This window comes from Zea mays, chromosome 6 (genome assembly GCF_902167145.1).
Source record: "Zea mays cultivar B73 chromosome 6, Zm-B73-REFERENCE-NAM-5.0, whole genome shotgun sequence".
Lineage (NCBI taxonomy): Eukaryota > Viridiplantae > Streptophyta > Magnoliopsida > Poales > Poaceae > Zea > Zea mays.
Genome location: NC_050101.1, coordinates 122,552,085 through 122,566,012, shown reverse-complemented (window position 1 = coordinate 122,566,012; position 13,928 = coordinate 122,552,085). Strand labels below are relative to the sequence as shown.

Sequence of the window (13,928 nt, the reverse complement as noted above, 5' to 3'; positions counted from 1 at the left end):
CTATATGTCCCAGCCCAGATGGGTCGACGTGAGACGGAGCACAAGGGGGAAAAACCAGTGAGGGGAAACCGCGGCCTCGTGTTGTCCTGCGCCCAGGGCGGATGCACTTGCAGTAGGGGGTTACAAGCTTTCACGAGGGAGAGAGAGAGAGAGGGCGTGAGACTGCGCGTCAGCCCGTTCTCCCGCGCGGCCACCTTTTTCGTACGAGGGCCCTGGACCTTCCTTTTATAGACGTAAGGAGAGGGTCCAGGTGTACAACGGAGGGTGTAGCAGCGTGCTAACGTGTCTAGCAGAGGGGAGCCAGCGCCCTATGTACATGCTGACATGGCTGTCGGAGAGGTGTTGGGGCCCTGTTCATGTGGCGTCGTGGCCGTCGGAGGAGCGCTTGAGCCCTGTAGAAGCACAGCTGTCGGGACTGTCGGATCCTTGTTGACGTCTCCTTGCTTCCGTAGGGGGCTGAGAACCGTCGTCGTCATGGAGCACGCGGGGTGCCATCATTGCTTGTTTTACCGGGGCGAGCCAGATGGGACGCCGGTCTTGTTCCCCGTAGCCTGAGCTAGCTAGGGGTAGCGTAATGATGTACCCCCCTGCGACATGGTCGGTCCGAGCCTAAGGTCGGGCGAGGCGGTGGCTCCTCCGAGGTCGAGGCTGAGTCCGAGCCTGCGGGTCGGGCAAGGCGGAGACCGTCGTCCGAGGTCGAGGTTGAGTCCGAGCCCTGGGGTCGGGCGAGGCGGAGACCGTCTTCCGAGGTCGAGGTAGAGTCCGAGCCCTGGGGTCGGGCGAGGCAGAGACCGTCGTCCGAGGTCGAGGTGGAGTCCGAGCCCTAGGGTCGGGCGAGGCGGAGACCGTCTTCCGAGGTCGAGGTAGAGTCCGAGCCCTGGGGTCAGGCGAGGCGGAGACCGTCTTCCGAGGTCGAGGTAGAGTCCGAGCCCAGGGGTCGGGCGAGGCAGAGATTCCTATGGCGCCCAAGGCTGGACTTGGCTGCTGTCAGCCTCACCCTGGCGGGTGGCACAGCAGTCGGAGCAGCGCAGGCGGCGCTATTTTCCTGTCAGGTCAGTTAGTGGAGGGGTGAAGTGACTGCAGTCACTTTGGCCTTGTCGACTGGAGAGCACGCGTCAGGATAAGGTGTCAGGCGATCCTTGCATTGAATGCTCCTGCGATCCGGTCGGCTGGCGAGGTGATCTGGCCAAGGTTGCTTCTCCGCGAAGCCTGCCCGAGCTGGGCCTCGGGCGAGTCGAAGGTGCGCTCGTTGCTTGAGGGGGCCCTCGGGCGAGGCGTGAATCTGCCTTGGTCTACCGTTCCTGCCCGAGGCTGGGCTCGGGCGAGGCGAGATCGTGTCCCTTGAGTGGACGGAGCCTTGACCGGAATTGCGCCCATCAGGCCTTTGCAGCTTTGTGCTGATGGGGGTTACCAGCTGAAATTAGGAGTCTTGGGGGTACCCCTAATTACGGTCCCCGACAATAGCAGAGCGCCCTCTGATTTTCCCGAAGGTGAGGAGTTCAGCGTCGAGTTCCCTGGTGCACCAGACACTGTCCGGTGGTGCACCGGACAGTCCGGTGCGCCAGACCAGGCCACACTTCGGTTGTCTTTGGCTCTCTTTGTTTGAACCCTTGCTTGGTCTTTTTATTGGTCTATTGTGAACCTTTGGCACCTGTAAAACTTATAATCTAGAGCAAACTAGTTAGTCCAATTATTTTTGTTGGGCAATTCAACCACCAAAATCTATTTAGGAAAAGGTGTAAGCCTATTTCCGTTTCACTCACTTGGTTACAACCTCCTGTCTGTAAGTCAATTGTGTCACATGGGTTACAATTGTCTTTTTACAAATGTCGATGTATCTGTCTTTAGAAGGAGTGATGGTTCATTAGCTTTTAAGGGTGTATTAGACGGCAAACTCTACTTAGTTGATTTTTCGAAAGAGGAGGCCGATCTAGATGCATGCTTAATAGCTAAGACTAGTATGGGTTGGCTGTAGCATCATCATCTAGCACATGTTGGGATGAAGAACCTTCATAAACTTCTAAAGGGAGAACATGTGTTAGGACTAACAAATGTTTGTTTCGAGAAAGATAGACCTTGTGCAGCTTGTCAGGCAGGGAAATAGGTGGGAAGCACTCATCACAGCTAGAATGTGATGACAACATCAAGACCACTGGAGCTTCTTCACATGGACCTCTTCAAACCCGTTGCCTACCTTAGCATCGGGGGAAGTAAGTATGGTCTCATAATTGTTGATGATTTTTCCCGCTTCACTTGGGTGTTCTTTTTGCAGGATAAGTCAGAAACCCAAGAGACCCTAAAGCGCTTTCTAAGGAGGGCTCAAAACGAATTTGAGCTCAAGGTGAAAAAGGTAAGAAGCGACAACAGGTCCGAGTTCAAGAATCTACAAGTGGAGGAGTATCTTGAGGAAGAAGGCGTTAAGCATGAGTTCTCCTCTCCCTACACACCATAGCAAAACGGTGTGGTAGAGAGGAAGAACAAGACGCTTATCGACATGGCGAGAACGATGCTTGGAGAATTCAAGACACCCGAGCGGTTTTGGTCGGAAGCTGTGAACACAGGTTGCCACACCATAAACCGGCTCTACCTACATCGCCTTCTCAAGAAGACCTCGTATGAACTCCTCACCGATAACAAACCCAACGTTTCTTACTTTTGAGTTTTTGGGAGCAAATGCTACATTCTGGTGAAGAAAGGTAGACATTCTAAGTTTGCTCCCAAGGCAGTAGAAGGGTTTTTACTAGGGTATGACTCAAATACAAAGGCGTATAGAGTCTTTAACAAATCATCGGGTTTGGTTGAAGTCTCTAGCGACGTTGTATTTGATGATACTAATGGCTCTCCAAGAGGGCAAGTTAATCTTGGTGATATAGATGAAGATGATGTTCTAACGGCCGCAATGCGCACGATGGCAATAGGTGATGTGCGACCACAGGAACAACAAGAGAAAGATCAGCCATCTTCCTCCATAATGGTGAATCCTCCAACTCAAGATGGTGAACAGGCACCTCAAGAAGAGGCACAGGATCAAGGGGGAGCACAGGAAGAACAAGTGATAGAGGAAGAAGCGCCACAAGCACCTCCAACCCAAATCCAAGCAACGATCCAACGACATCACCCTGTTGACCAGATTCTGGGTGACATAAGCAAGGGAGTAACTACTCGCTCAAGATTAGCTAACTTTTGTGAGCATTACTCGTTTGTCTCTTCTATTGAGCCTTTCAGGGTAGAAGAGGCCTTGTAGGATCCGGATTGGGTGTTGGCCATGCAGGAAGAGCTCAACAACTTCAAGAGAAATGAAGTTTGGAGCCTGGTGCCACGTCCAAAGCAAAATGTTGTGGGAACCAAGTGGGTGTTCCACAACAAGCAAGACGAGCATGGGGTGGTGACACGAAACAAGGCTCGACTTGTGGCAAAAGGTTATGCCCAAGTCGCAGGTTTGGATTTCGAGGAGACTTTTGCTCTTGTGGCTAGGCTAGAGTCTATTCGCATTCTATTAGCCTATGCCGCTCACCATTCTTTCAGGTTGTTTCGAATGGATGTGAAGAGCGCTTTCCTCAATGGGCCAATAAAGGAGGAGGCATACGTGGAACAACTTCCTGGCTTTGAGGATGATAGGTACCCCGACCATGTGTTCAAGCTCTCTAAGGCGCTCTATGGACTTAAGCAAGCCCCAAGAGCATGGTATGAATGCCTTAGAGATTTCTTAATTTCTAATGCTTTCAAGGTTGGGAAAGCCGATCCCACTCTTTTTACAAAGACTTGTGATGGAGATCTTTTTGTGTGCCAAATTTATGTCGATGACATAATATTTGGTTCTACTAATCAAAAGTCTTGTGAGGAGTTTAGCAGGGTGATGACACAAAAGTTTGAGATGTCAATGATGGGCGAGTTGACCTACTTTCTTGGATTCCAAGTGAAGCAACTCAAGGACAGCACCTTCATCTCCCAAACGAAGTACACTCAAGATCTTCTCAAGCGGTTTGGGATGAAGGATGCCAAGCCCGTGAAGACACCGATGGGAACCGACGGACATGTCGACCTCAACAAAGGAGGTAAGTCTGTTGATCAAAAGGCATACCGGTCCATGATAGGTTCACTGTTTTATTTATGTGCTAGTAGACCGGACATTATGCTAAGTGTATGCATGTGTGCTAGATATCAATCCGACCCCAGGGAATGTCACCATGTGGCCGTTAAGCGAATTCTTAGGTATTTAGTTGCTATGCCTTGCTTCGGGATCTGGTATCCAAAGGGGTCTACCTTTGACTTGATTGGATATTCAGACTCCGATTATGCTGGATGCAAGGTTGATAGGAAGAGCACATCGGGGACGTGCCAATTCCTAGGAAGGTCCCTGGTGTCCTAGAGTTCTAAGAAACAAACATCCGTTGCCCTATCCACCGCTGAGGCCGAGTATGTTGCCGCTGGACAGTGTTGCGCGCAACTACTTTGGATGAGGCAAACCCTCCGGGACTTTGGCTACAATCTGAGCAAAGTCCCACTCCTATGTGACAATGAGAGTGCAATCCGCATGGCGGATAATCCTGTTGAACATAGCTGCACTAAGCATATAGATATCCGGCATCACTTTCTGAGAGACCACCAGCAAAAGGGAGATATCGAGGTGTACCATATTAGCACCGAAAACCAGCTAGCCGATATCTTTACCAAGCCGTTGGATGAGAAAATCTTTTGCAGGTTGCGTAGTGAGCTAAAGGTCTTAGATTCGCGTAACTTGGATTGATCCATAGCATACATGTGTTCTATGCCTTTGATCATGTTACTTTATGCATTTAAATCCATTATTGTTTATTTATGGTGCTCAAGTTGTACACATAATCCCCGGACCTCACAAGTCCATTTGTGAGTGATGCACATATTAATGGGGAGATGTGCTACAACTTGACCCTTTGAGACTAACCTTTGTGTTTGAGTATTTTTTATGTAGTATCAAAGGTGAATTGAAAGGGAAAATGGACTTGGATGATGCAAAGACTTCCACTGCACTCCGGTATAGGTGTACTTAATTCCGAGTCCATTCCTATGCTCTATTTGCCTTTTTGCTCTTAATTGACATCTTTTGGTGAGGCAATGGGGTTAAAGGGCCAATAATGGTCCTGTTTTGGTGCTTAATGCCAAAGGGGGAGAAATTAAGGCCAAAGCAAATGGATTAGCTACCACTTGTGAATTTTGAAAAGAGTAGAGTTAGAATTTATTTTTTGTCAAAATGCTCTTATTGCAAAATTTAGTCTCTTGTGGGGGAGAATTTTTTATTATGGGAAAAAGGGGGGGGGTTTGGCACTTGATCAATTTCACTCTTGAATTATCTCTCTTTGTGTCCAAACAAGTGAGTTTGACTTAGAGATAGGAAAATGAATTTGATTTGCAAAAACAAACCAAGTGGTGACAAAGAATGATCTAAATATGCCAAATTATAGTCAAAAACAATTTGGTCCTCATTTGCATTAATGTTGCACTTCTTTTGGTTGTGTTGGCATAAATCACCAAAAAGGGGGAGATTGAAAGGGAAATGTGCCTTTGGGCCATTTCTATAATGTTTTGGTGATAAAGTGCCCAACATATTTAATTAAGTTCCCATGTGCTAAACAAAGTGAGAAGTGCAAATCAAGGCAAAAGGTACGTTTCTAGACTTAGTACATTGTTTTGAGTACTAACATATGTTGTCTAAGTGCTAGAAACAGGGAAGAAAGAACTGGAAAAAGACTTGGCTCTGTGCAGGCAACTCCAGCTCGGCTTGGCACACCGGACTGTCCGGTGGTGCACCGGACAGTGTCCAGTGCGCCAGGCTGGTCCGCGTGAAAAGGCTGCTCTCGAGACTCAACGGTAGCGTATGGCTATAATTCACCGGACTATCCAGTGGTGCACCGGACTGTCCGGTGAGTCGTCCGCGGCGAACTCGTCGCTCTCGGAAAATGGAAAAGGCGATGTGGCTATAATTCACCGGACTGTACGGTGGTGCACCGGACTGCCCGGTGAGCCAACGGTCGCTAGCGCAACGATCAACCGCACAATCTGCGGGCGACGCGTGGCCCACAACAACGGTCGGTTGGGCACACCGGACTGTCCGATGTGCACCGAACAATGTCCGGTGCGCCAATCGATCCCGAGGACCAACGGTCGGATGCGCCAGAAAAGGAAGGAGATCGCGCACCGGACAGCTACAGGGACTGTCCGGTGGTGCACCAGACTGTCCGGTGCACCACCCGACAGAAGGCAAGTTTGGCCTTCCAAGTTGGCCTCCAACGGCTCCTAGCTGCCTTGGGGCTATAAAAGGGACCCCTAGGCGCATGGAGGAGTCACCAAAGCATTCACTAAGCATCATAAGACTCCAAGACTCCAACTTCACGCATTTGATTCTTTGTGTTAGCGTTTTGAGCTCCATTTGAGTTGTGAACTCCGTGTGTTGCATATTCGAGCTCAAGTCGTGACTTGTGTGCGTGGTTGTGCTGTGTATTTGAGTCTTGTGTGTGTTTCTCTTCCCAATCTTACTCTTGTGTGTTCTTTGTGATCAATCTTGTAAGGGCGAGAGGTTCCAACTTGTGGAGATTCCTCACAAACGGGAAGAAGACTATAAGCAAGAAAGCCGTGGTATTCAAGTTGATCATTGGATCACTTGAAAGGGGTTGAGTGCAACCCTCGTCCATTGGGACGCCACAACGTGGAAGTAGGCAAGTGTTACTTGGCCGAACCACGGGATAAAATCATGTGTCTCTTGTGTTGCTCCTCTCGGTGATTATTTGTGTTCACAGGAGCTCGCTTCAAGCTACTTAGCCGTACTAACACTTATAACTAAGTTTTGTGGCTATTAGTTTTTGATTTTTACAGGATCACCTATTCACCCCCCCCCCTCTAGGTGCTCTCACCATGGGGTCGGAGCCCCGCCAAGCCAAGACTTAGCTAGGACTCCACCTTGTAGCTTCTAAGCTCCACTTCCACCCCAATAAGAGATCTGGGAGCATCTCCTCCCTCTCTCAGCTGCTTGTAACCCCTACTACGAGTTTGATCATCAATGGCACCGATAGCGCAAGCCACCTATGACTGGAAGTAGGGACGCTCTCACCAAACCAATATAAATCTTGCGCCCTCCACGCACACCCTCTGAAGCCTGGAACGCATATAATAAATTTACTTATCGGAGCGAGGTACGACACACCGACAGTTGGTGCACCATGTAGGGGGCTTGCGTGTTCCACGACGAGATCATCCAAGCTCCAGATGGCTAGCAACAACAACGACGCGGTCTGGATTCTCGGGACAGCCATTCGCTTCAGGAGTCTGAATTTCGTCGTCAATAAAGAAGGAGATATGACGAGGGCCTCGGAAGCCCCATCTCCATTGGCAAGCGACTTGCCTGACGTAGCTAGAAGTCTTGACGACCTCCAACTCGACCCACCTCAGGAGTACCGTGGGTCGCAGGGCTCGCAACCACCCCATCATACTGAGGTAGTGGGAGTACTGGACAGCATCCGAGACTAGTTCCTAGATATCCTCTTGTCAGGGTTGGAAGACGGACTCACGTCCCCGCCTAGCGAGGCAAGTTGCAGCCCTAGATAGGAATGTCTTGCATCCAATAACATGGGAGATCACTTCCCCCATGTGGGGAGCCCAAGTGAGAACTCGCCCAGCATCATGGAGCGCACCACGGTGTCCACCCCGCCTCCCCAACAGCTGTCGTCAGGCCCAAGCCTCTCGTAGAGCGAGCAGCACCCCCATGACAAAAAGACAAGGAAGCCTACGGGGGAACGGGGCGACCACACCAAGCGGTGGGGCGATAGCATGCCATGACGACAAAGGCTCGTCGTTGCCTAGTTTATGGCAGGGGCGCAGCGCCACGTTTCCCCAGGCAAGCCAAAACGTCACAACTGCTGCAACACTTCTAGACAAGCTCCCTAAGGCAGAAACACCAAGCGGGTGAAAGTCTTGCTGTGCAGCAACAAGCCGAGAGCACCATGTCCCGGTGTCATGAACCAGAGACCAACTGCTACGCCGTGCCCACACCAATAGCAAACGATGCCACATCGCGGCGACCTCTCGAGCTTGAAGGAAGTGTGGCATGGGTCCCACCTCGCCGCCCCCAAAAGTCAGGTCAAAGCGCGCGGAGCGTGCCTGGCCACGGGACTAGGGAGGAGGGATGTGACGGGTCGGGTGACTCCCGTCGGTATAAACAGCGCTGCGGAGGCCGTTTGGACCCCAATGGGACCTAGAGCCTAAGCCCGCCACCACCGAGGCCTCGGGCCTTCAGCCGTCGCATCCTTCGAGCACAAGTGCCGCAACGGTATAGGCACCCACCAATATCACAAAATATTCGAGAGAGTCGAACCCTAGTCTCTGGCTAGGGGATTATCGACTGGTGTGCCATGCAAGAGGAGCGGATCACGATGACTTCATAATCCGCAACCTCGCCCTGTACCTGGCAAACTCGGTGTGGGCGTGGTTGGAAAACTTGAGGCCCGGCTGCATCCAAAACTAGGCCGACCTCAAGGAGATTTTTGTGGGGAACTTCTAGGGCACATATGTTTGCCCTAGAAACCTGTGGGACCTTAAGAACTACCGACAAAAGCCCGATGAGACCTTGAGGGACTACATCTGATGCTTCTCACGGCAATGCAACGAACTAACAAACCTTGCCGAGGAACCACGTGTGATATCCTGGCCCCTAGGATGGTGATATACTTGCCCAAGGCTTAATATAATTAATAGAGTATCCATACCAATAAGGTGCATCTTCTTTTTCAGAAGCCTATCTCGAAAGAACATCCAAGTTAAGCGTGCATGGCTTGGAGAAATTTGGGATGAGTGACCGACCGGGAAGTTTTCTCGGGTGCGCATGAGTGAGGACAAAGTACGCACAAAAGACTCGTGTTGGTCTGTGGGGACAATATATGATCCTAGAGAGCTGTCAGGAGTAAGTACCGCCGGTGTTACAAGTGGTATCAGAGCCGACCCTCGCGGTTTCACGGGCGTGTGTGGGTTAGGGGTTTGGGTATATGGCGCATGGCGCATGTGGTCCCATAGTGGTCATATGACATGGCATATGACAACACAAGACACACAGACGTGGCTAAGAGGGGAGGTTCCTAGATTGGGGTTGACCGATGAGGACGTCGATCTTCTAAGGGGGTGGATTGTGATATCCTAGCCCCTAGGACGGTGATATCTTGGTCTAAGGCTTAATAGAATTAATAGAGTATTCATACCAATAAGGTACATGTTCTTTTTTGGAAGCCTATCTCAAAAGAACCTCCAAGTGAAGCGTGCATGGCTTGGAGCAATTTGGGATGGGTGACCGACCGGGAAGTTTTCTCGGGTACGCATCAGTGAGGACAAAGTACGCACAAAAGACTCGTGTTGGTCTGTGGGGACAATATATGATCCTAGAGAGCTGCCAGGAGTAAGTAATGTTGGTCCGAAAGTGGACGGGATGTTACACCACGAGCGAAACTCTTGTGCATAAGCTAGGACGCAAGAGCCCACAAACCACGAAAGAGCTCCTATACATTGCAACCACCCACGCATTAGGAGAAGGCGCAGTGGGAGCGATCTTTCGTCATCGCAGGCAGAAGGCCAAGCGCGACAAGGAGCCTAATGGAGGCCTCGGAGGGCGGCCCGATAAAGAAAGAAAGAAAGACGAAGGCACGACGAAATGCTAGTGGCGACGGCGGGTCAGAAGAGAAAGAGACCGCCGACCGAGGAAGCCACCGACCATTTCGAGAAACTACTCGAAGCCCCATGTCCGAACCACCGAACCACCGCTACCCGATCTGAAACGAACATGCTCTTTAACTTTATGTCGATGTATAAGTCAAAAATTATATCCATTTGATGCATCAATGGATGGAGCGACTACGAGTAAAGAGTTGTTTAGTTATGCTGACTAAAGTTTTATCCATGTTATATTGGATATTAAAATATCAATTACAAGTATAAAATATAGTCTAATTATAAAACTAGTTATATAGATAAAGACTAAATGACAAAACAAATTTATTAAACATGATTAATTCATGATTAGCAAACGTTTACTAGCATCACACGATCGAATCATGAACTAAGTAGGTTTAATAGACCATCTTATCATTTACTCCCTCCGTTCACAAATGTTTGTTGCTATGATATTCGTGCCGGTCAAACTTTCTTAAGTTTGACTAGATTTTTTAGAATATATTAGAAACATTTGTATCTTCAAATAATTTTGCTACAAAACTAGATTCAAAGATCTATCTAAAGAAACTAATTAGGTACTATAAATATTAATATTTTATTATATAAATGATGTCAAAGTTAAAAAATGGTTGACTCCTCGAAAAATGAGAACGATTAACATTTGTGAAGGGAGAGTAGTTTATATTTATGTAATTATTTTTATAATTAAATATTATTTAATATTTAACTAATATTTATATATTGGATGAGTTTAAACTTTAGATCTAGTTTGATAACTCTATTTTTCTAAGGAATTCCTAATGTTGCCTTAAAAATGAAAATTATTTGAAAAAATAGGGTTATCAATTTAGCCTTTAGTGTGCCGGATTGAACCGAATATTTAAATATTTGGATGTGCGGATTGCCTCGACGCGAGCGGCCGCCGCCGCCTGCACCACGCCGTATTCGTGTGTCAAATACTCTTCTGACAAGTGACAACTGACAAGCAACCCGCCACCAGCGCCGTTGTCTACCTCGACTGCGGCAACCTTCTCCCGCTGCCTTCCCGCGTGATCTCAACTTGGGCAGGATGCGATATACCAGTTGCTGTTGGTATTAAACAGCACGCACCAACAATGAGCCTTGCCAATGCCCCGAAATCCGCCGCCGCGCTCTATTCCTCCCTGCTCCAGAGCTCTATGGGCGCTAACGCGTTTCGGCAAGGCAAATCCGTGCACCACCGGGCCATCATCACGTCTTCCGCCTCACCTCCGGACCTCCACCTGAATACCAAGCTCGTCATTTTCTACTCTCACTTCGGCGACGTTGCGGCCGCACGCAGGGTGTTCGACGGGATGCCGCACAGGAGTGTCGTGTCCTGGACTGCCATGGTCTCTGGGTACGCCAAGAACAGCCGTCCCCAGGAGGCGCTGGACCTGTTTGCGTTCATGCTCCGGTCCGGCGCCAGGCCGAACCAGTTCACGTTCGGGAGCGCGGTGAGGGCATGCACGGGCGCCCGCTGCGCGAGGAGCGGGGAGCAAATTCACGCGTGTGCGGCTAAAGGGAGGTTCGCAGGCGACATGTTTGTGCAGAGCGCGCTCATGGACATGCATCTCAGGTGCGGGTCAGTAGGGGACGCGAGGCGACTGTTTGCGGAGATGGAGAGGAAAGACTTGGTGTCCTGGAATTCCCTGATGAGGGGGTTTGTGGAGAGGGAGCATTGTAATGATGCGCTTGGATTGTTTGATTCAATGCTGAGAGATGGTATGATCATGAGTTCTTTTGTCCCTTTGCTTTCTATATGCAACTCAATCCACAATTACTCTTGTATCTTAGCGCATCATTACATCAAATTATATCTAGCCAAAAAAGAAGAAGAATAAATGGCTATACATGAAATTAGTGCAGCTGATTCATCTAAATAGGCAGTGATTCTTGTACCCAAACAGAACATTGTTTCTCTCACATAATAGACAGTACAATCACTGATACTGCTGTACTGAATATTGTTGACTTGTATACAGCAATCATTTTCAGTGACTGCATGCCCTTTTTATTTTTCTTATAGCTGCACAGTGCTGTGATTGTTTTTACACCAATTTGATATGATATATCCTCTGTTTTCATTGGGTTGCCAATCTCTCACATCAATAACTTAACAGGGATGCTACCTGATCATTTCACATTTGGAAGTGCTCTAAAGGCATGTGGAGCAATCAGTGTGCTTTTCAATGTGGAGCTAATTCACGCTTGCATCATCAAGCTTGGTTATTGGGACGAAAACGTCGCTATTGCATCACTTATTGATTCTTATGCAAAATGTCGGAGCTTAAGCAGTGCGAGGGTGATATATGATTCCATGTGTGAACCAGACCTCGTGTCATCTACAGCATTGATCAGTGGGTACTCCATGGATAGGAACTATAGTGATGATGCAATGAAGCTTTTCTGTAAGATTCATCGAAAGGGTTTAAGAATTGATGCTATTCTGTTAAGCTCCTTGCTTGGTGTTTGTGCTAATGTAGCATCAATAAAATTTGGGACACAAATTCATGCTTACATGCACAAGAAGCAACCTATGGGTGATTTGGCATTGGACAACGCTCTTGTTGACATGTATGCAAAGTCAGGAGAATTTTTGGATTCCAGACGCGCTTTTGATGAAATGCCCAACAGAAATGTGATTTCGTGGACTTCACTTATTACTTCCTGTGCACAACATGGTTTTGGAGAAGATGCTGTGACCCTTTTTGCTAGGATGGAGGAGGATGGTGTGAAGCCAAATGATGTGACATTCCTTTCTCTTCTATCAGCATGCAGCCATTCTGGTATGATGAACAAAGGGATGGAATATTTCACTTCTATGATGAGCAAGTATGGTATTGATCCAAGATTTAAGCATTACAGCTCTGCTGTTGACCTTCTTGCTCGTGGTGGTCAGTTAGAAGATGCATGGATGCTTGTTCAAAATACGAATACTGAGTGCAAGTCATCAATGTATGGTACAATGCTTGGAGCTTGCAAGGTACATGGCAACATGCCTCTTGGAGAAACTGCGGCTAAGAATCTTTTGAGTATAGATCCTGAGAGTTCTGTGAACTATGCTGTCCTTGCAAACATGTATGCAGAATCCCATTTATGGGAGGATGCTCAGAGAACAAGAAAATTATTGGTGGAGACATCCAAAGGAAAAGAAGCTGGTTTCAGTGTCATATCAAGATAGGTAACGGTCAACAAAGATATTTTCATCTGCAGAAATGAAAGGGAATGGCTATTTGCCTCTAAAAATGATCAAGATTAATCTGAAACCCTGATCTTCTTTTGACTATGGTCCAAGATCCCAGATGGACTTTAGATCCAACGTACATGACAGCTGTTGAATTGAAACACTGAGTCACTGACCTTGTGAAGACTTAAGAGCTTCGACCGATCTGTATGCAGAGCCACACGATGACTGCAACTGGTGTGCAGTGTTCTCTTTTTCTGCTTACTCCCTGTTTTCTGGGACTTCATACACTGTAAATTGTTGTACCTTTTCACCTACTTAATGCAAAGGCAGAGCACCTGCCATTTCGTGTTTTAAAAAAAATGGAGCTTACAATTTATCAATAGATAGTGGAAATGTGTATATTGCATTGGATTTATGACCATATAAGATGGGGTTAAGTTCGGAATGATAATATATGTGATAGGCTAGGGGCAGCACGTGTGGTCGAGGTACAACACCGGGTATGTAAGATACCAAAATGATGAGATATTAGAGAGTGGGGGTGTAGACGAGCGTCGAGGTACAATACCAGGTATGTAAGGTACCAAAATGATGAGATATTAGAGAGCGAGGGCGTAGACGAGCAGTGTTTTAAACATGATCACGATAGGGTAACAACATAGTTTAGAGAGGTTCTAGCCGTAGTGCGTGTAATACTCTACATCCTCTTGGGACGGATGGACTGATGAATACAAAGACAAAGAAGATTACAAGCGCAAAAAACTATGGTTTTGGTAAGAATTGTAGACTATTAGTTTTTAGTTCACCTTTATGTCTGCCGTTAGACGATGCACTCCTTTAGGTCATATGAGGTGATCTAGAATCTGAATCCCTTGGAGTCCCGTAGAATCTGCTTGAGTCCTATGGATCCCCCACCCCTAGTTGGTACTCGGCTCCCCTTTTATAGACTAATGGAGGAGAGAGGTTTATATATTAGTTAGACTATGGAGCCGTGCAGCTAAGACTCAACCTCAAGTATCATGTTGTCTAAGTT

General features: G+C 48.0%; 1 protein-coding gene across 1 annotated transcript; it reads left to right on the top strand.

Moving 5' to 3' along the window:
- The first annotated feature begins 10,574 nt into the window (after positions 1-10,574).
- Positions 10,575-13,294, top strand: LOC103629919 (pentatricopeptide repeat-containing protein At3g20730). Its single transcript, XM_008651023.3, has 2 exons — positions 10,575-11,430; positions 11,829-13,294. The coding sequence occupies exons 1-2, from the start codon at positions 10,803-10,805 to the stop codon at positions 12,887-12,889; spliced, it is 1,689 nt and encodes a 562-aa protein (XP_008649245.1). The 5' UTR covers positions 10,575-10,802; the 3' UTR covers positions 12,890-13,294.
- Positions 13,295-13,928: the final 634 nt, after the last annotated feature.